The following is a 24,429-nucleotide window of genomic DNA, read 5'->3' as shown; positions in this document are numbered from 1 at the left end:
AGGATCCGAAAAAGTAACAGCAGCTCATCTCCAACAAGCACCCAAATACCCCGCTAAAGTAATGTTTTGGGGTTGTTTTACACATGAAGGGCCTGGAGCATTAATACCTATCAAGGGAATGATGAATTCTGACAAATATATTCACTTACTGTAAACCAGAATCGTACCCCAGCTGCAAAAATCATTTCCGGATGGCAGAGGTGTGTTCCAACAAGACCTGGCACCATGCCATACGTCTCGAAAAACTACAGAATTCTTCAACAAGAAGAATATTCAGGTACTCCCCTGGCCAGGCAACTCACCCGACATAAACCCCATTGAGAACTTGTGGTCAATTTGCAAAAGAAGAGTGCAAAAAATGGATTGTTCTACAAAGGAGAAGATGATTTCTGCCCTCGTTGGTGTATGGTTTCGCGATTAAGAAATGAAGAATATTTGTGGGAAATTAGTGGAATCCATGCCAAATCGTCTCAGAGCTGTTATTAGGAACAAGGGAGGCCACATAGATTACTGAGGTATGTCTTAGATCCTTTTTTTTATCCCGTTTGAGTGTTTTTGCATAAGTAATTACGTTGTTCGGATTAATTTGCACGCTACTGTATATAAGCTTGCCATTGGTCCCTATCCCAAGCAAGATTAATCTAGTCCCTACCATCATATTCCACCTCCCTCAAATCTATTTTAATATTATCCTACCATCTATGTCTCGGCCTCTCCAAAGGTCTTTTTCCCTCAGGTCTCCCAACTAACACTCTATATGCATTTCTGGATTCACCCATACCTGCTGCATGCCCTGCCCATCTCAAACGTGTGGATTTAATTTTCCTAATTGTATCAGATGAATAATACATAATGGATACTCCAATAGCAATTGAACACATTTTAATTAGAATATAAATCATTAGCAACGCCAGCAAAGGAACAGTCAACTGCAGACAAAAAAAAATACTTCACAAGAATGACACATATTTTCTCATCATATGTTTTATGTATTTCACAACAATTAATTTCTTTCATTGCATTGGCTGTCATGTTACTGGTTGTATTTCATTTTGTTAATATGATATGTCAGTTTTGTGTTAATATACATAAAATAGTTATGCATATGTTATAATAATTTTTAACATTATGTTTCTATTTACGATATAAATGACACTTGGGAGGAAATTAAACGTATAATAAATATGGGAAATGCCTGTTATTATTCGGTTGAGAAGATTTTGTCATCTAGTCTGCAGTCAAAAAATCTGAAAGTTAGAATTTATAAAACAGTTATATTACCAGTTGCTCTGTATGGTTGTGAAACTTGCACTCTCACGTTGAGAGAGGGACACAGATTAAGGGTGTTTGAGAATAAAGGTTCTTATGAAAATATTTGGGGCTAAGAGGGATGAAGTTACAGGTGAATAGAGAAAGTTACATAATGTAGAACTGCATGCATTGTATTCTTCACCTTAAATCCAGACGTTTGAGATGGGCACTTAGCACATATGGGCGAGTCCAGAAATGCATATAGAGGGCTATTTGGGAGACCAGAGGGAAAAAGACCTTTGGGGAGACCGAGACGTAGATGGGAGAATAATATTAAAATGGATTTGAGGGAGGTAGGATATGAGGATAGAGACTGGATTAATCTTGCACAGGATAGGGACCAATGGTGGGCTTATGTGAGGGCAACAATGAACCTGCGGATTCCTTAAAAGCCATTTGTAAGTAAGTATGTATGTTTCTATTTACGAAAATCTGCATTTAAAAGTGATATATAGTAAATATTAAAATATATTAGACCTTGCTTCAGTGGTTCACTTATATGTAACTAATAGATTTACATAGTGGGATTTCTTGAGGTGCTAATTTCATGTATTGGAAGTTTTGGTCTTCTCAACAGTTTTCCTCAACTCTTTTCTATCTTGTCGGTTTGAGTAGCACAGTTGGTATAGCACTGGCCTTCTGTGCTCAATTTTGCGGTTTCAATCCCTGTCCAGGTCGATGGCATGTAAGTATGCTTAGATGCGACAGGCTCATGGCATGTTAAAGAACTCCTGCAGAACAAAATTCTGGCATACTGGTGACGTTGATATAACCTTGACAGTTGCGAGTGTCGTTAAATAAACCATAATTTTCTTTTCCGTCTTGGATGCATTTCTTCATTTGTTAATATTTATGAGTTTCAAATCTTCTATTACTTCATTCTTCCATCTATTTTTTGGGTCTACCCTGCAAACCAAATATTCAACTTATAGAGTCTTGGTGAGTAAAACTTTGTTTCTCTTTAACCTCTTCCCTTACTATATATTTGACCAGTTTTGTGAAAAAAATAGTGTCATATTTTTTTATTTTCGTAAAGAGGTCATTTAATATTGCAGAATCACTGTACATCACTAATTTTCTTACATACTTAAAAAATCACTATGAAATAGACAATGGGACTCAAACGAGTTAACTTGGGTTAATAAATTTTGACACATGTTAGCAACCTGACTTAACTCAGGATAATAAGGGAAGTGGTTAAACATTCTAAATATGCCTATATAATATTTCATAATTAAATTAAGTAAAAACGTTTTGTAATGAATAAGGAGCAAAAATATATCACATAAAAATGGAAATTAGGCTCCTATTAGGTACACACAAATTTCAGTTGGCCTACTATACACGATTACATTAAATTGAGATCATCAAGCCATTGTATTTCTTTGCTCAAAGTACTAGCATCACATTGTAAGGCAACAGGAAAACACTTGAGATAAAATCTTTTAACAGAATTCAGTTAAAAGCAAAGTGACCTCTAATATTAACCTACTTCCCATCGAGGTTCTGGCTGATATGTACAGTCTTGGAAAAATGTTTTGTTGCACAGATACTTTATAAGTGCCAGAAAGGAGGCAGTGTGCATAATCAGACACACAACGAAACAAAACTAATTTTATTACCTCAACTAGTCGTTCTCTTATGAACCATATTGCTTGTCCTCTGATCATGTGCATTGCCTCCTTTCTGGGACTTAAAAGTATCTGTGCAACAAAACTTTTTTCTAAGACTGTACAGGCTTAGACACAAAACATTACTGCTCTCCTGTAGCATGAATTTGTCTAAATCTACTTCGGGCAGTGGCTGGTTCACATAACTAGGGAAAGAATGTTTATTTTGCAGCTAATTTACTCCTTGAATATATTTTTGTTATAGATTATTGAATAACACTTGATCTATAAACAGACAGAAAAAGCAAAAAACAAACAAAAGAAAAACAGAGCAGAGTCATGCGTAAGAAATCCCTTCATGTGTAAACCTAAGCTGTCACAGAATCAACCAAAATTTTCCGAATGGGACTTAGCATATGGCAGTTGTTTTTTTTTTTGTCTAAGACTTTACTTCTATTACCAGCCAGTACATCTCACTGGACGACAAGAGGGCCTTTCTAGCTCTCTTGCTCGACGATATGTGTCAGAGGAAAAACAATTATTTGTATGCACCTGAAGTCTGATTAGTGTAATATGTAGCTAGTCAGCAATGTGTGCAATGGAGGAGGAAAGGAACTGGCCACCCTAACCCCTTATTTTCTGACTTAGTTGCCTCATGAGTGATGCCTTTTGGTGTCATTTATGAGGTTCAAACCTGTCTTCGGACAGCTGACTAAACAACAACTATTTAACCACCACAGGTGGTTGAACAACCTGCACTAAACTGACTTGGGCTCAAAGAATTCCTCCACATTTTCTGGCGGATGTTTCAGCAAAGAAGGGCAGCACAGCTACTTACAAACCTGTTACTAAATTTACGTATTACTCTGTGAAAAGATTTATTAAATCTACATACTTAGATTTCAACAAACAAAATTTGGTAACACAACCTCAAGGGAGAAAATGGAACTCTCTGCATCATAATCCACAGTTAATTCCCGATTTACCATGTAAATCGTCTGTAGCTGCATTTAGATTGGCAACAGGCCATGACAGTTTGGCCAGGCACCTGCATAGAATTGGAATATATCAGTCCCCTAACTGCCCATTGTGCAACTCAAATCAAGAAATGGATTCGGAACACCTCAAAATCTGTGCTTCAGTGGCTGACCATGACAATATCTTTGAAAAATATTGGAGTGCAAGAGGTCAAATGACTTTATTGTCAGACGCCTGGCATTAGAAAACAACAACAACAATATTTTCTGGCCAAATCCACTTGACTTTACCACTAGGATACTTGAATTTCAAGTCAAATTAGTGTCAATTTCATTAATGATTACAGCATAATGATATCTTTCTTTAGCATTTTTGCTATCACTCTTTAATGTAATAAGTACAAAGTCTCCTGTTTTGTGTTTGGTGCTACTGACTATGATGTTATTTGTCTTGTAGATTCTGGTCTTTCTAGTGAAGTTAACCTGATTCCCTTTTTGATGGATAGAGTACTGGTTTAACTAGCAAGGAGAGTTCCTTCTCCCCTAGTTGTGACATGGTGAATATTTTTCAGATTTAGAATTGATAGTAAACCTGCACACCTGGTTTCTAATGTAGATTTGAGTTCCGAAATTTGTTCAGCTGTCAACATAATTACATGGATATTTTTCACTATTTCTTTAGCACATGTTACATAACTCTGGAGTGAATTGACAAAACATTTTCTGCTCTTGACCACAAGCCACACACCGTGTTTTAATTTTCTACCCATGCCATTGACAGCACCTTTTCCACGACTTGAAGGGAAAAAATTCCTTTCTATTGCCAAATTGAATTCCTCTTCAAAGAATGGAATATTAGATAAAGTGAACCAATCATTTGTAGACGACACATACATGTATATATGTATTACATACACACTCATCCATATGTGCATAATCTAGGGCAGCGATGACCAAAGCGGGTGTCATGAATACATCATGTAATCACAAACATTCAAACGGGTACAAGGAGTTTCCTGTACATTGCTGTGTGTTTCATTCATGTACTGAAGGCAAGCAATGGTGGTATCATGTCGTCACTAACCATGAATATGTTTATATGAACCATTATTTTAATATCAGTTATTATTGGAGCTATTGGTGGGTTAAATCAAATTTCGATCTGAAAGATTCTAACTCTACAGCAGTAAGAGGTGGTTTCGTAAATAATGAGAACTTTTTTGTTGTTCTGTCGGAGAAAATGTAATATGTTTACCTTGCTCAATCGTTTAATTAGGAGTATATAGAAATGTTAATTGCCACACTGAATAATGTATTATTTTATTATTATTATTATTATTATTATTATTGTTGTTGTTGTTGTTGTTGTTGTTGTCTGCTAAGTATTTGTTTCTATAATACTTCTGTACGTGCATGAATATTGGTACTTCTAGATCTTCTCCCTAGAAGGATAAAATTAATAGGTTTTATGTAAATTTTAATCTTCTTAATCTTTAATGAGGGTAACTATTTATTAGTTATTCATTTAATAATAATATTGTAGAAATACTGATTCAGTATTATGTGCCAGCAAACTGATAAATGCCGGGAATTGACATAAGTCTTAAATCATAGCCAGAAAGATAAAGACGACATAAATAAATGTAAGGAAGTCACTACCTAATGGGATTTGAAATATCTCGTGCTCTAAAGCCTTTTAATAGAGTAGAATTTCTCAAAAGAGTAAGTTAATGATTAAAATAGCTTAAATAACTTGTTCTTAAAAGTTTTTAATTTTGAAAAACTACGAATATCTCGACCAAATGTCGAGAGAATAATTCAGAAAATTCCTGATTTTAATCAAGAGGAAGATTAAAAAAAGCACAAAAAATCGTAAATTATTCACTGGCTCTTGATGACAGCAGTGACATTAGTGATACAGCAAAGCTTGAGATTTTTATCCGCGGGATTGATCAAGATGTTAGTGCAGGAACCACCACTGGTTGTAGTTTTCATGCCAACTACCTTTTCTCCATCTTCTTACTTCATAGGCTGTCTGGCGCATGTAATCACTGCAGTTAGAGTTTTAGTCACTGCTGATTTAGGGTGACAGACATATTCTTTTTAAGAGAATTATACTCTTGTAGCAGTTCATATAGAGTACTCTATACTCTTTTATTTACTTTTATTTTCATTTAATATTTAACATATTTCTTAATTGAATTTCTTGTAATTTTAAAACTTCGAATACAAAGGATGCTGTTGCAGTTAGACATAGCCGTAATCAAATATTAAATTTGTTTAGATGCTGAGGTATGAATCATTCAGTTAATCCTAATGTTGTTTGGAGCAAGTAGGCAGACAATCGCGAATTTTACCGTCTCACTAATGAATGGTGGAAATAAATGCTTAACACTCTGAGTTATTTGATTGTTCCACAATAAATCACGTTGCTAGAAGTTACGAGAAAACGAAAAGCTATGTTGGCAGCCTGCAGAAGAAAAATGTGTGGTCCGAAATTTCACTGTGAATACCACGTTTCATTGTGCAGTTTGCTTATCAGTTTGAAAGGGACTGTTGTGAGGTAATGAAATGTAAATCTTTGAAGTGGCTCTTACTGGCATTTGGATTGTGTGTTTAATTTTATATAACTTTATTATTAAGAAAGTGGAATGCCAAATGTTTATAGGCTATAATAATAGTAATTACTAAAATTCTCACTCATTTTCATATAGTACAATGTTTTTTTCGTGGCATCTATACCCTATATCTTTCCATATACTCTTTTCATTAAACAAATTTCTGGTCACCCTACATAATATTAATTTTTGTTTCAGTAATCTCATGTCTTCAAAACTCATACAATTGTGTGAGTTTGCATGCGGAAATACTTCAGCTGCAATATCAAGTCGTGCATTAGTACAAGATGCAGTTGTATTTGTGCCGTTTGAGAAAGATGGTGATCTTATCCAGATGGAACTGACAGTTGATTTCATGCTGTGTGGTGCAACACCTTTAAAACCATATGCAGATGCTGCTGAAGTTCAGAAAACACAAGATATTGAATTGCCAGATTTATATCCAATAAAACACACCATCACATTGGAGACAGAACACATTTATGAAATTAAAAATGTATTCTGTAAGTAAAAGTATGAGATCTCCTAATAATCAATAGGGATGTGATTTTTAGGTGCTAAAAAGTGAGATAATATTTATTTTTTATGTGCTAAAATTAAAAAAAAAAATATTTGCTAAAACATAAAAATATTTTAGAACAACTTAAACTTTTTCTGTTAATACTAGTTTTTATGAGAAAAGAATTACAGAGGTACTCGCCAATCGCAGCTAATCTTCATATGCATGGAAGTTACAGTGCACTACAAACATTTTCTCCAATTTCTCCATCAGAAAACTGTGTTGGTTGTCATGGAAGAAAGCCTTGTATTGGGAGAAAGACCTTTCCCCGTCACATGAAGTTAGTCTGGTGTATTTAAAGGGAGGAGTATCACTAATGCTTACGTGATCCTATTCAATTTCTGCTTCTTCACTCTCCAAGACCTTAGCTATCTCACACATTGTTTGAAACCCATTGTTTTTTTCTAACATACTTCTGAATTTGTTTTTCAAAGTTTCCATTTTAGAGCCCCTGAGTGAGTCTAATTTTCTTTCAACATTGCACACTTCTTGTACGGTTTCTGCCAAGAGGTTTTGTTGTTCCTTCTAATCTTTTTATTGAATTGCAGTGTGAATAAATACATACTTATATAAAAAACTGAGGTTGGTAAAAATGTATGCTGTCACTTTTTACAGACCTGTCATTTAGCGTTATTTGTATGGATGATCGTCTTCTTTGTCCAGTTCATCTATTACTGATTTAACACTCTCAAAATTATGTGCATAGTACACCACAGTGGAAAGCAAAGTACCCCAGTACAGGTGTGGGTGTGAAGCTATTATGTGCATTCAGCACGAAAATTAAAACAACAAAAGTAAACTGTATGTTTGTATTAACGATTATCCCATCTAAAGGCCTACAGTATGTACATATTTAACAAATATTTACTTTATGTTCGGAATTGAAATAAATTAGCGCAAAACCATAAAAAAAGGATTAAAATATGTATTTATAAAGAAAATTCCGAAAATATTTATTTTACATAATTTTTTGTAACTTAAACTTGGTTCCGTTCCTTTATCTAAATGCAGAAAAAATATTTATTTACCTAAAAATCCCATCCCTAATAATCAATCACTGTGTTGTTACTCAGCCTCTTCTTTAGGCTATAGTGAAGTAAAATCAAAAACATATACCGTTTGTTACAACTTTCACATTCTTAACCATATTACATTTGGAACATATCAGTTTTTAGTGGAGACCTATAATCGAATGACATTTGATGTTTATAAACCACAAAATAGTTAATACATTGAAATTAATTTTATAGTGTGAGGTTTATGCCTTAAAGTAAATTGAAATCAAGTAATGTTTTCCTCAAGTTCATAATGATGGTAAAAAAATATAGACAGTCGTCTAATATTTTTGTCAATGTATTTGAGAAGTGAAATGAAATTATATAAGCCTAACATTTATATTTATTGTATCACATTGGAGACAGAACACATTTATGAAATTAAAAATGTATTCCGTAAGTAAAAGTATGAGATCTCCTAATAATCAATAGGGATGTGATTTTTAGGTGCTAAAAAGTGAGATAATATTTATTTTTTATGTGCTAAAATTAAAAAAAAAATATTTGCTAAAACATAAAAATATTTTAGAACAACTTAAACTTTTTCTGTTAATACTAGTTTTTATGAGAAAAGAATTACAGAGGTACTCGCCAATCGCAGCTAATCTTCATATGCATGGAAGTTACAGTGCACTACAAACATTTTCTCCAATTTCTCCATCAGAAAACTGTGTTGGTTGTCATGGAAGAAAGCCTTGTATTGGGAGAAAGACCTTTCCCCGTCACATGAAGTTAGTCTGGTGTATTTAAAGGGAGGAGTATCACTAATGCTTACGTGATCCTATTCAATTTCTGCTTCTTCACTCTCCAAGACCTTAGCTATCTCACACATTGTTTGAAACCCATTGTTTTTTTCTAACATACTTCTGAATTTGTTTTTCAAAGTTTCCATTTTAGAGCCCCTGAGTGAGTCTAATTTTCTTTCAACATTGCACACTTCTTGTACGGTTTCTGCCAAGAGGTTTTGTTGTTCCTTCTAATCTTTTTATTGAATTGCAGTGTGAATAAATACATACTTATATAAAAAACTGAGGTTGGTAAAAATGTATGCTGTCACTTTTTACAGACCTGTCATTTAGCGTTATTTGTATGGATGATCGTCTTCTTTGTCCAGTTCATCTATTACTGATTTAACACTCTCAAAATTATGTGCATAGTACACCACAGTGGAAAGCAAAGTACCCCAGTACAGGTGTGGGTGTGAAGCTATTATGTGCATTCAGCACGAAAATTAAAACAACAAAAGTAAACTGTATGTTTGTATTAACGATTATCCCATCTAAAGGCCTACAGTATGTACATATTTAACAAATATTTACTTTATGTTCGGAATTGAAATAAATTAGCGCAAAACCATAAAAAAAGGATTAAAATATGTATTTATAAAGAAAATTCCGAAAATATTTATTTTACATAATTTTTTGTAACTTAAACTTGGTTCCGTTCCTTTATCTAAATGCAGAAAAAATATTTATTTACCTAAAAATCCCATCCCTAATAATCAATCACTGTGTTGTTACTCAGCCTCTTCTTTAGGCTATAGTGAAGTAAAATCAAAAACATATACCGTTTGTTACAACTTTCACATTCTTAACCATATTACATTTGGAACATATCAGTTTTTAGTGGAGACCTATAATCGAATGACATTTGATGTTTATAAACCACAAAATAGTTAATACATTGAAATTAATTTTATAGTGTGAGGTTTATGCCTTAAAGTAAATTGAAATCAAGTAATGTTTTCCTCAAGTTCATAATGATGGTAAAAAAATATAGACAGTCGTCTAATATTTTTGTCAATGTATTTGAGAAGTGAAATGAAATTATATAAGCCTAACATTTATATTTATTGTATAGGTAGCCTTAATATAATATATATGTACAATGTTTATTTGTAGCTGTTCGCCAAGGTAGCAGATATCCACATATTCACACTGCTGTCATTAATTATGATGAAACTCAAGTGAAAAATATTTATGAAACGCCAGTAACAGAAGAACAAGTTTTAGGCAGAACTCTCCTGAAATCTTTTGCAACTGCTGCAGCCCAGGCTCAACAGAGATATGGGGTAAGTAATTCTTTTTTATCAGGCCATTGATCTTTACACGATACAGAGGTTCAAAATTTGTATATTTTTTACAATAATTGACATAAAACTATGTGAATACTTTTTTTTTTTATTTTTGCTTGGTTATTTAACGATGCTGCATCAACTACTAGGTTATTTAGCATCAATAGAATTGATGATAGGAAGATGGTATTTGGCGAGATGAGGCCGAGGATTCGCAATAGATTACCTGACATTCATCTTACAGTTGGGGAAAACCTCGAAAAAAAATCCAACTAGGTAATCAGCCCAAGGGGTAATCGAACCCATGCCCGAGCACAACTCTGGATTGGCAGGCAAGCATCTCAGCCGACTGAATGTGAATAGTGAATAGAAATAATGAAACTACTCGGCTAGTGTATGTGATCCACCACAGAACAGCACTAGCTTCTTTGAACAATTCATGTTGTGGGCAGTACAGTGAAATCTCAGTATAACATACATCAGAAAATATTATTGTGTATACTTTATTTTGAAAAAAATACATTATAACGAAAAGAGGAAGTTTTATCCAAAGTTGTTTTCATTCTACATTAGATAATAAGAGCTATTTCAAAACATATCTGGCCTTCTGTGTCTGAGGTTGTGGGTTCGAAGCTGACCCATGTCGATGACATTTAAGTGTGCTTAAATGCAACAGGCTCATGTCAGGAGATTTACTGGCATGTCAAAGACAAAATTCCAGCAACCAGCGACACTGATATAACCTCGGCAGTTGTGAGCATCATTAAATAAAACATAATTTTAATTTTCACAAAATATCTTGCCTTTCATTTACTATAGCTGTGTTTACAATCCATGTAACATTTAACAAACTCAAGAAGTCCTCTACTTCTATACAAGGTTTATGTAATATAGATATTACATATTGGTCTGTTTTAAAATTATTACACAAAGAAATTATTTAGGTTAAAAGAAAACAAATACACACATGGTACACAGTGCAATCAACAAAATTTGACTTTAGTTTTGTTTGTTTTTTTAATAATTTATCTTCTACAAACTGCTGAAGAAGTTCACTAAGTGACTTAAAAATCAATCATTCTTGCTAGAAACAATGTAGGACAAAGTTAATATAATCGCAAGATGCTGTACTATACATTCAATATTAAGTTTCAAGCCATCATATTAAAAATAAAAAACACGTGGTACATGAACTCTGCATCCAACAGTAAATGAAATAAAGTTGCAGAAGTTAAAAAAAAAAATATATCAATTTCAAAAATTTTCGTACGTAATAATTAAATGATTACAAATAATGATAATGTATAAAATGTCTTTGCATTATAATGTATGGGATTTTAGTAAGGGATTTAAAATATGTATGTAAAACTGAAAAGTACGCTAAAGTGAAGTTTCTTACATTGACAATACTATGCAGTATTATTTATTACAAAGCCGTCATTGTATTTTTATATCAAGATTTCTGTTTTTTTTTTTAACTAACTTTACTTGAGAAGAGGGTTGGGTTGTACTTCATCCATTGCTAGTATAAAATAAAATTATTGCTGTTATTAGATTGGAACATAGGTACTTTTCCATTATATATTTCACGCATTTAGTAACAATCAGTTCATTATGTTGCGAATTATTTATTTAATGCAGGGCTTTTGAGCTTATCATTAGCCTTGACTATGACAACAATACATTTTCACTATTCATTGAAACAAAAAAAAAAAAAAATACAATATCTCTAAGAACACAAGAAGCTGGAAAATGAGTTGTTATATGTTTTTGCTTATTTTTCAATAATGCTGAAAAGCACTATACAACTAGAATCTTCAAGTATTTCATTGACTGAAGCCTTGGTGATTTTTAAAAATGTGAAAAATTCATTTATTATTTTGCTAATAATTGTAACATAAAATATAATATATACAGAAACACATACTTTGAGAAATTACATTTGCTAATGTTCAGCCAAAACGAACCAAGACAGAAAAGCGGCAAACTTTTTACAATAAAAATATACAGTATATTAATATGAGATATTTGTATGTGTGTAATTATTCACACTGCAATAGGTATATACCCGGTGGCAGTGGTAACTAATTACACTCAATAATGACAATAATAAACTTATTAATTAAAAATACAGTTAATAATAATACCAATAATTAATACTAACAATAATTTATAATAATAATAATAATAATAATAATAATAATAATAATAATAATAATAATAATAGGGAATATCCTAAATTAAATGAAGCACGATCACTTAAAATAACATTTAAAATAAATCTAATTTGTATCTTAAATCTAAGTTCTAACTAAAACCCACGAGTATGATATGTTCATATCTGCATAAGTACCTTTCCACCTTACACTCATTTCGCTGTCAACTCACTCACTGCACTGGAACTACGACAACTAAGACAAGGCAGTTGCTTCGAAATTTCGTTGGATATTGGAAGATAACTCTGGATTTGGGAAGTTGCAAACAATTGGGTACGTTTTAAATGGAGACTGTAATATTGTTAGGCTGAGATTACGATAAATTTTCGTTTGCGTTACGTTACATTGCTTTCATCCGTATGTTGAACTTCTACCGAACTTTCAGAGTTGTGTATTATGATCGACATTTGTGACAACTATAACACACTGTCGGTCATAATCAGTACTGAGATGGACACACCAGACTGTCAGTTGTTTATGATAAACATTTAATTTTATGGTAACTTTGTTTGAGATAACATAAATAAAATACAGGTATTAGAAAATTATGTTACAACAGAATAATATAGAATGACGATAATGATAAAGTAATAATAATAATAATAATAATAATAATAATAATAATAATAATAATAATAATAAAACTATAGACTACTGAATAACTGGCTAGTGCGAATTACGGATATATTATTTATGTAGTAAAATTCTCTTTATTTAGGGTTAAAATAAAAATAACATATCTAAAATAATATACATGAATTATCAAAGAAACAAAAAAAATTTAGTTAAACCTAGGTTTGAGCCTGGGTTCAATCGTACAGTGGTCTTTTACTTTACCTCTACGTACAGAGACCTATGCAATACATTGGTTAAATTAAGTGGTATGAATGCTTTCATGTTTGCTGCCTATTATGTTTAATTTCTAGCAATTAAGTATTAAACAAAAATGTGTTTCATGCCATATAGAGGAAATATATTCATGTGACCTAACATACTCAATCAAAAGATCATCCCTCATATTATGCAATTTTAAATTAAGACCTTTGGGAAGGCCGAGACGTAGATGGGAGGATAATATTAAAATGGATTTGAAGGAGGTGGAATATGACTATAGAGCCTGGATTAATCTTGCACAGATAGGGACTGATGGTGGGCTTATGTGAGGGCGGCAATGAACTTGGTGGTTCTTTAAAAGCCATTTGTAAGTATTATTTTAGTATTTAATATATCAGTAGCAATATGGCCACATTTACAACGAAAGAAGAGGTAAAAACAAAAGAAGCGCTTCACCATGCTTCTGATTCATGATTGGATGACATTCAACTTACGTTTCTTTGTGTTTGTGGAAGCTAGACCTTGACAATGTTGAATCAGCACTGTCTTACATTCGTTCATTTTACTTTTCGTGCTGTGCTACCCGAGTGCTGCAAAAGTTGCAATTGGAGGCTGCGAGTCTGTTCACACATAATGCGCTAATTTTGCAGCTGTGGTCTTGCTGCAGGTTTCCAGTTCCGTGGACTTCTCAATATACATTTTGTGGTTATGTTCGCATTATTATTATTATTATTATTATTATTATTATTATTATTATTATTATTATTATTATTATTATTAAACTCATGTGATAGCTTACTTATCTATTATTTGCTTTTCTGTCCTAACTAGTATTCAGAAATTGACATTATTTTTATTATAAAGCTATTAAAACGCCCATATACTTAAATGATAACCAACAGCATATTCACGGAATCATTGTTGGCAATCCTTCTGTTTGAAACTACGCTACAGAAAATTAAAAAAATGAATTAAAATCTCCAGCAAATATACTCAGACTGTGTTGTACATTTAGTAACTGTTATAAATAATTTATTTTCATCACATCTAACATTAAAATATATCCAAACAATAAAAGTATCATTGGCACACTTGGGTGGCAACAATGGTCGCAACCGCAGCAAAAGTTTCAACAAAACCGATATAAAAAATGCTGTGGCTGCAACCCTGAGAATCCTGTTCACATGTTGCTACTTTTAAGCTGCGGGCTGCAGGTTCGGCAGCCGCTACTTTTCGGGTTGCACCATTGTTCACATGTCGCAGTACGAGAGTTGCGCAGTTTTTTGTACTGCAGCGCTGCAAAAGTAGCGACATGTGACCGTACCTTAATGTTGACCGTAATCAAATATATGTAGCTTGTATTTGTCAAACTTCAATGAACTTCACCGTAACGAAATGTAATGCAAATGAACGTTGATCGTTCCTGGCCTTGGTGGTGTACAGAATGACAGTTCGTACATAAATGCCTCAATCACTTCCTGCAATGTTGAGAAAGCCTTCTCATCATGTAAATTAGTTTTTACTGTCAAACGAAGGCACTTCATAATGTAATGTAAACCCTCGAAAAGACATTAATTATACTGCCACAATAACTACTTCAAAATTTGAGGCACATTTCCTAAAGAACAGTAATAATCCAGTAACTTTAATATAATGATATTAATTTATAAATGTTATATTATTACTTTTACTGCATATTTTTAAAATTTCAGTGCATATTTCAACAAAGTTAAGTGCATAAATGCATACATGTTTTCCAACTTTTTAGTGTATAAATATCCGCAGTCTAGTTATCATGCAACCCGAACCAACTGCCCTAATCTCGATACTTGATGCTACAGACAAGGGATTCTCTGAGGCCATAATTTCAAAATTTCCAGAATCTAGGTAGTAGGTAGCAATAACTGTCTGGACACTGGGTACGAATTCTTTGTACATAGTTCCCTTACTGTCATAGAAAATGAGTAGCAGTATTTTTAATGTCTATTCGTCTTGCCTTGTGATGAGTTTTTTGACCTCCATTTCACTTATACTTTGTTTCTTTGTTTTGGGGTTGTACTGGAAACACCATGTTTTGTAACCCATAATAATGGAATTCAGGAAGTTTAATTTGTTTTTAGTGGTCTCATCATCCTGTGTAATCATTCATCGAATAGTTTCATTATTAATGCACAGGTCCTCTGAAATCATTTGTAGTATGTACATCAGCTGTTGATTATTTTCTGCAGTTTATCAGTTATCTCTGGTGTTCAAACCATTTTTATTGGGTCTGGATCACCTTCTTCCAATATTCTCTCCCATAGTTAAGTTCCTCTTTCCATTTTGCTTGTTGCATGATATTTTCTTGCATCTACTTTCATAATCATTCCGTGCTTCTTCAATATTGCTGAAAACATTGGGATGAGTTTTTTTTGCATTGAAATCTTTTTTTATTTATTTCCAACCTTTCTTCTTTTATTCTAATGGCTGGCCATCCGTCTTTTTGTTTACAATGATTTTAATATGTTTTGAGGTTACCTCTGTTTATGACAAAGGCGTTGTAGTAATATGAAGACAAAATATAACCAAAGACAATATAACAAATGAACTTACTATGAAGGCCACTGCTTACATTAACAAGGCACATGGCCTCTGAAATTACATGATTCCAAAGGCCGTGATGACTTTTGAATTGAATTTAATGGAGGGAGGCACTATGGCCCAGCACTGCGACCTTGTTCAGATCTATTGCACTAGCTCTCTGGTGATGCATTCCCAAACCCACATCGGCCGACCACACTAAGGTTCTCTGGTCCAAGTTTCGAGCAGGCAACCCTACTTGTCCCTAGGCCAACCCCTTCCAAGCGTCGCCAGCCAGCATTCGGGGAATGCTATGGAATGATAATGAAATGGAGAAATGGTGACGGAATGATGTAAATGCCTAATTTGGAGAAAAACAGGAGAAGCCCAGGAAAAACCCCAACTGCTACAAGTGTCACTATGGATTTTTTCAATGAAAAAATCCCAGACCTGACCGGGAATCGAACCCGGGCCGCCTACGTGACAGTCTGAAGGTCTGACCATTCAGCCACCGCAGAGGTTGCCGTGATGACTTAATTGGAAATTAAATTAATTGACTTTATTTTAAATGCATATTAGTTTTGTGAAAGCAAATGAATTAAATATGATTTACCTTTCGCATTTAAGTTAAGTCACAATTAGTTAATTGTGGATTAGTAACATGTTTGTGAAATCTGCCATTACTTTATCATTTTAAATGTCTCCGTACACTTTTTCCCAAATTACCATAAAATGTGATGTTTGTGTTTTGTTCATTTATTGCTTCATGACACACACACACAAGACAGACTTGCAGTTCAGCTCATGCTATGTCCTCAAGTACCAGCAGTTATGATGACCTTCAATGTAGTACTCTGGGAACAATAATACTCTTTGTATTCAGATTCATTTTTAGTAGATGACAACATGTTCTTGCCTCATAACACCAGTCCTGTTCCTCAATTTCCCACTATAATTTGTGAGTTGTGCTGTATTATAAGTCATGTAGTATAGGATTTTAATGAACTATATAACATGAAGGAGTTAGACAATTATCCATTTACAGGACATATAATTTATTATTAATATTTTGAACTGAAACATAAAAATATCAATCCTTATGGCATATCAGCCAAGTAATACAAAGAAAAGTAAATGGTTGGCAATTAAAACAAGTGTATGGATTCTCAAATAATGCAAGCAAAATTCCTCGGATTTTTAGATTTGTTATGTCCTCATATTTTATGTAAGAGGGACTACATGTGTGTATATTCAATAGACTTAATATTCTCTAACTTCTAATATTTTAGTCTTGGGAAAAAATTCTTGAAACCTAAAAAGATGTGTAACCATAACAGTGTTACAGTTGTATGAGCACATAAATAACAAATAAACGTTCAACATGTTGATTCATATAATTTATTCTAATAAGTAAATTATAATTCTACAGACATTAAATATTGTTTACTATTTTATATCCCACACAACCACAGTCAAGCAAGAGCTCCTAAATTTCCGATATTTCGTAATTTACATTGTTACTAAAAGAACGAGTCTCTTCTGACAGTTGTTAATCAGGACAAGCAGTAAGCAGTTGCCATGGCACCTCCTTGTCATCTAATCAGCTCCAGATACTGCAGCACCACTCATTTATTGCCTTGCCTTGAAATAAAGTCCACTTGGAATATATTGTTTTATTATATGAAAATGAATGTTTGGTACTATGTATAAAAGATAGTCTATATTCAAGCCACAGAAATGAAATTTTTAAGACAAATTAAAAAATACACATTAAAAGACCATATCAGAAACGAGATAGACAACTGAAATAATATATACTCAGTAGTTACTTACAAATGGCTTTGAAAAACCTGGAGGTTCATTGCCACCCTCACATAAGCTTGCCATTGGTCCCTATCCTGAGCAAGATTAATCCAGTCTCTAGCATTATATCCCACATCCCTCAAATTCATTTTAATATTATCCTCCCATCTACATCTCGGCCTTCCTAAAAGTATTTTTCCCTCAGGTCTTCCCACTAACACTATATGCACCATATGTGTTTATATACATTTCTGGATTCATCCATATGTGTTCCATGCCTGCTCATCACTTACGTCTGGATTTAATGTCCTAATTATGTGAGGTGAAGAATACAATGCATACAGTTCTATGTTGTGTCACTTCCTCCATTCTCCTGTAATTCATCCCTCTTAGCCCCAAATATTTTCCTAAGCAATATACTCAGTAGTAAATAAATTAAATGAAAAGTAAGAGAAGTGGAAAGTACTTTTAGAAAGAATGAAAGATTCAAGATTTCCTGAATTATCATTGTTATGAGGTCCCGCGCCGTGGCGTCGCAGTCTAAGGGATCCTGCCTAGGACTCACATTACGGAATGCGCGCTGGTTCGAGTCCTCATGGGGGAAGAAATTTTCTCATGAAATTTCGGCCAGTGTATGGGACCGGTGCCCACCCAGCATCGTGATGCACTTGGAGAGCTACGATAGGTAGTGAAATCTGGTTGCGAATACCAGCTATAACTGCTGGGGGGATCATCGTACTAACCACACGATACCTCCATTCTGGTTGGATGATTGTCCATCTCTGCTTCGGCATGTGGGCGTGAGGCCAGCAGCTGGCTGGTCGGTCCAGGCCCTTCATGGGCTGTAGCTCCACGGATTTTTTTTTTTTTTTTCTTCATTGTTATGAGACCTTCCATTAAACATGATCTAGGAAGGCTCCAGAAGAGATAGATGTGAAGATAAAACAGATCATAAGGCCTATTCCTTGACAGGATTCTGAAGATCATTTCTTTAATTGAAACATTGTATCTTTTCAGAAGCCAATAGGAATGTTATTTTGTCTATATTTAAAAGGTCACATACACCACTCACTTGGAGGAAAAAAAAAGAAGAAAAAAGTAGGTAGAGAAAATGTGCTACAAACAATAATGGATCTGGACAAACATTATCGTACACATTTTATTTCACACATTGTTAAAATCGCAGTGAGCTACAAAATCTAATTTGTGAAATAATTAAAAAATCAGGAAACTTTTGAAATTGCTGAAATTTTGTTAAAAAGAAAGGTTTATACAGACAGTGGAAATGCCATTTTATTAAAAATATAGTGAGTTTATGTCATAAATGATTAATTTAAGAATAAAACATTACCACCATTTAATTATTCAGTTGTTTACAACTTTCGGAATAAAGGCAAATTACAGACCATTTAGGTTACTAAATCATCTCAGGAAGTTTCTGCAGTGTACGTTTGCACTAGTGATAACACAGAATAAAATTAATTCCCATCTTCAGAAAGTAAAAACATTTTTTCGAGGAATAAATTTGCGAAAAAAGGACAGGCAACTTCACGAGAATAACTTGAATAACTTTGAGCTCTTATACTTTGAAATAAACGTGCCAAAGCAATCGAAATGAAACAACTGAAAATAATGCTGTAACATTGAACTCCCTATTCTTCTGTGAACAATTTTATTTTTCTGTTTTATATAAATCTTGTCCTTAAAATGTTTACAACAGTTAAGAAAAATAATAATCCAGTCTTTTGAGTAGTCGTATAAGGAGCAATCAATAAGTTTCCAGTCTACCTTGAATGTAGGCAACACACAGGACATAGAAAACGAATTTATCTAGAACTAGAAAAACGCCTGGAATCTATACAAAATACATCACTTGAAAGGCAGAGAAGACGACTAACCATAAGGTGTATATGGAGAGACTCCAGGAAAATCGCAATAGGTCCTTGACATATTTGCACAAAATCACGTGTAGAAGCTGAGTTCTTAAAGACAATCTGATGCTGTTTGATAGAGTGACTCAACAGGCATGGAAGTAATGATCTTCAGTGACACTCATATATGTGTTTAGCAATACATTAAATAAGTGCAGTTCGGAAATATATTGATTGCACCTTGTATATAATCAGCAAAAATATAGGATCACAAATTGCCTTGTAAATGAAGTGCAAATAATAATTAGTCATATGTAACTAATTTTATCGAATCTGATCTAAAGATGTGCTTGTAAAGTGATGTGAATATCTTACACATATTCTTTCATTGTTCTAGACAAATGTGAAGGACCTACCAGAGCCTGTAACCGTTCAGTGTGTTCAAACAGACGGAAGATTATTTCACTTCGCAGTTCTCCAGTTAAATACACTCGATCTAGATGGCACTGAAGGAAAGAAAAATATATTCTGGACATTACCAAGAATACCTTTGTTTGAATCTTGTATGTATGTAAAAGGCAAACCTTCCCTTGAAGGTTACAATGCAGAAGTGTTCAATAGGTTGCTAGCCTTTTACAGTAGTGGTTTGCATTTATAATTGTAAAGGATGCAATGATGCACTCTAATAAATATATTATAGCCATTATGTAGTACATTACTATTTACATATTCTAGCTCAATGGCTGCAGAGACACAGGTTCAACCTATGGCTACTCCAAGTTGACAATGACGATTTTTAGGTGGGTATTCTCGTTTCCTCTGCCATTAATGATCATTAGTTAATATTTTAATCAAATTTACAGTAATTTTATTTTTCTGTATTAACATGGAACGTTTAAGTGAACATCTATTCGGGAAAAACGTTTAGGTTGCCATTTCTGTAATACTCCACGCGCCTCTTGCTTCTTAGTGGGAGAGCGCCGATGCAACCCAAAACATATTATTATTGAAAAAATAAATTAACTTTGAATTTCATCGTAATTAGGCCCCTATATGTATTACATTCAAGATATTACTAGTGGCTTGAGCAATCACATTTCACGCAAAAGAATCCTCTGCCTTCCTTTTTAATTGAAAGATTATTTTCCTCCAAGATACATAAAATATGTAAAATCAAATTTATATAATAATTAAATTTAAGTTAACTTCCTATATTTTAATTCTAGCACTATTGTCTTCTAAAGTACCTATAATGAAATCAAATTTGCATAGGCTATATAGATAAAGTACATGAGTTAAGTTTTCAATATCTTAATTCTAACATTGTTATCCTCTTCTCATGTGCCTATTTAATTTTTTAATTTTTTAAAATAATATATGTGCCTAATGTGATTTTTTTAGAGTTTAAATATTCCAGGTCTACTCATAAATTAGAGTAAAATCGTTTAAATAACTTTGGTGCTGTGGACTTAGATGGGTGGACAGAATCATGAAAACCACTTATTCGTATTTAGTGTTTATGTATTAAACCTATTAATATTATAATTACTATTACTACTGTTTTAATATTATTACTATTATATTATTATTTACTAGTAATGTTATATTTAATAGTTGTAATGCTAACATATATGTAACTATTAATAACATCACAGTGACTTAAATTTTGAAACATTACACAACACTGCAAACAATAGCACGTGCTGTTGTCAAAACAGCAAAGAAACGTCAAAAACAACCAGGAAGCAAATGGCTGGTTATATACCCTTAGAAAGAGAAAGCATAATGCATCTGTATCTCTCTGTCTCCCTTTTTGCCCAGCAACCCATCGTGATGAGCAGGTATATTTGGAAGCTAGTATCTCACATCAAGCGCGTGTTCAAATTCATCCCGAGTCAAAATGTTGTATAAACACGAGAACAAAATATAGGAACAAACGAATAATAGTTATCTCAACTGTGTACAAATAAAAAAACTGTCCTCTAAAAATAAAAGGAGAAGCAATGCTTCTGCCACATCCATGGACACTATGCTCCTGCACAAGATCCCACCGTCTTCCACTCTATCAAAACGAAAGATTGTATAGGGTCTAAAGTTAAATTTGTGCAGGGTACCCAGCCACAACTTCGATATTAACAGTATATCTATTTTTTGTTTTTCTACAAGATTTTGTAATTCTGCCACCTTCAGTTTTATACTGCGAATATTCCATTGTAAAATAGTAAGTTTGGGTAACAATCTTGTAGTTGACATGAAAAGTATAATGAGCATATAGCAATGGCCAATTGTAAACGTGTATTGTCTCATTCTTCTGCTAATAATTTTTGTAACGTAGTGTTTTGTAGTTGTAATTTTTCTCTTGTGGTTTTTGAAGTTGAAGCCAGCATCTGTGTCAAGCTCTGTAAGACGTCTTTATATGTCTGCTTTCTATCAGACATTATTGCAGGATAGCACTAGTTTTCTCTTCCTCACTATTTTTATCTTGTGTCTCTTTGTCTTGTTTAACTGAAAACCCTTAAAGGGGACTAAAGGTTCCCTACTCTGTACTGGCCAAAACAGTTTGTCTTTCAGGTTATGTTTTCTTGTCTTTGGAGGGTATGCTTTGCTGTTCGTCTGTTCCTTGCTTTTAATTGTTGCCTGCTTAGTGTGAGATGTTTGTGTTACTGCAAGGGATTTATTATTTGCCATAAATGTAACCATAGGTAATGCCAGGTATGGTGTATTTGATTAATTAGGACGACCTCGTCTTCTTGTGATCTGGCTATCACCCTGCTGGTGATTTTAGCATATGATGATTTTGAATGTCGTAATCGATATGCTTCAAATTTTGTTATTCATCATTCCACCATAATTCTTCTTTATAAATAGGGCATTCCTTATCATATGCACAGTGGGTGTTCTCGTCGCAATTTACGCTTTTTTTTTTAAGTACCTACAGCCACTTTTTTCATAGTTATCCGCACAATGTGCACATTTGGGCGTATTGTGACATATTTTCTGAAAGTGATCAAATTTTGCGCATTTATTGCACTGAAGCACTCTTTCGTTGTATTTTACCATAGGGATCTGGCTGTAAAATAGACGAATTTGCTTTGATAGTAGTTGTGACCTAAAAGTGAATATGCATGTGGTCGATGGTACTATTTTATTGGTGCCATCATCTTTCCGAATTCTTTGAAATCACAGGACATTTCCTATCTCACACTTTTCGTCAGTCTTTGCATTATCTCGAATTTCTTGATATGATGTGTCTGTGTCAATGTTCCGAATTACACCTTTTGTAAAGAAGTTATTGTATGGGATTTGAGCTTTTAGAATGAATGAATGCAAAATTTCTGATTTGGTGGATTTATTGATTTCCACATAGGTGATGAAGTAAATTCCTAATCTATTGGATCCTATAGTCTGTTAATGTTTTTTAATCGAATTAGATGGCATTTTTTCAAATAGTATTCTGCCAATTTTCAGCAGATGTAGAGTACCGGTATCCATTTTTGATTCTGTAATGTTAATATGAATAACATATGGGGCTGTTTCAAAGAAATTGTATTCATAGTTTACTTTGTCACGAACTGAGATTGTGTTGTTGACATCCGTTTTATTCGTATTTAGTGTTTTGTACCCCATCTTATCTAAAATCTCCAGTATGTTTTCAGAAATTATAGTGTCGTGTAAGTGTGTTACATCGTGTTTAACTATATCCCTCTCCACTTTTTTTTTAGGAGAAACCAACTTAGCACTAATAGGCAAACTCTTGTCCATATCTAAGGAACAACCAGCACTGTTTAGAATTGATTCTGAACTGCCTGCTCATGCACCTTAGCTCAATGTGCGTTCCAACAAGACTAGAACTGATACTGAAGTCCCAGTTTCCTGTTACAATGTGCTTTAGAACTCATTCAGAACAAGTAAAATTGGTTCTCAATTAAGAGCGGGAACTGCAAATTCTGAACTGTTGATGCATGTGCAGATTGTTTAATCTGAAGTCAAGGTTAAAATGCTTCGAGACTAGACATATTAAAATAAAACAGTAGTCCACCATGAGTGACTTGAAAAGTGATAGTGATATATTTTACGAAGAATTTAGTTCAGAAGATGAATAAAATATTTTAATATGAGAAGAAACTCCGAAGGCCATGGAAGAAGAGGTCAAAAAACATTCCGACATAAAATCTCGACCTTACAATTCATTTTTCAGATAAATCAGTTCAAGATTATGAATTATTTTAAAGTTTAAAAAAAATTGTAAGTCATATGATTAAAAACTTTAAAGTAAATTCATAATAAAATCTCGATCTAGTTCTGACACCATACACAACTGGCGCATGTGTCGAAAGAAGTTCGGTATTAGTCTTTGAGGATATCCTCTCAGGTATTAGTTTGGAACGTATTCTGAATTGCTTGCTGGAATATAACTATAGCCACTTGAATAAAAATAAAATAAAAAACCACAAAAAGTCGACTGAAGTTCACCACATAAAATGTTAATCACTAAACACTATAATATTGTAATGTTTTATACTGAACAACAATGTAATTTTATTATCTCAACAATAACTCTTCACTTTCTACACAGTAACACAGTATTCGTTAGTGCACTCCACAGACGACAATGACAATTTACTTGGACTATTACGAACAACAATGAACTGTTAATCTTAACTAATATTTACAAAGCACTATTTACAACACAGAACGGTCAGTTTTCAGTTCGCAGCTCGTTTGTCTTGGCTAGTTCTTCTAGCTCAGTCACTCGCGTTCACAGAATCTCGAAACACAGACCTTCAGAGACGATCTGCTGAACTTCGAACTCAGGTTCCCCAACTGTGGTCCACTGCACTCGAACTCCGGGCTTCAGGCTCCACAGTTACGAACACAACTCAAGTCGTGCTCTGGTCTCGAAGCTGGCTTCACTGCTACACAAGACTGGCTTACTGACTGA

The 24,429-nt window shown here is 33.6% G+C and overlaps 1 protein-coding gene across 1 annotated transcript in view; it reads left to right on the top strand.

The window, feature by feature from the left end:
- The window catches only part of mRpL37 (mitochondrial ribosomal protein L37), a 51,142-nt gene extending 30,952 nt beyond the window's left edge, over positions 1–20,190 (top strand). The window contains exons 5-7 of the mRNA XM_069816505.1: positions 6,715–7,019; positions 10,032–10,201; positions 19,885–20,190. Of these exons, the coding sequence (XP_069672606.1) occupies positions 6,715–7,019; positions 10,032–10,201; positions 19,885–20,145 (736 nt within the window). The 3' untranslated portion in view covers positions 20,146–20,190. The remainder of the gene's footprint in view (positions 1–6,714; positions 7,020–10,031; positions 10,202–19,884) is intronic.
- Positions 20,191–24,429: the final 4,239 nt, after the last annotated feature.

This window comes from Periplaneta americana, chromosome 17 (assembly GCF_040183065.1).
Source record: "Periplaneta americana isolate PAMFEO1 chromosome 17, P.americana_PAMFEO1_priV1, whole genome shotgun sequence".
In the NCBI taxonomy this organism is placed as follows: Eukaryota; Metazoa; Arthropoda; class Insecta; order Blattodea; family Blattidae; genus Periplaneta; species Periplaneta americana.
The sequence above is the reverse complement of the archived record's forward strand: the minus strand, read 5'-3'. Positions and strand labels throughout refer to the sequence as shown.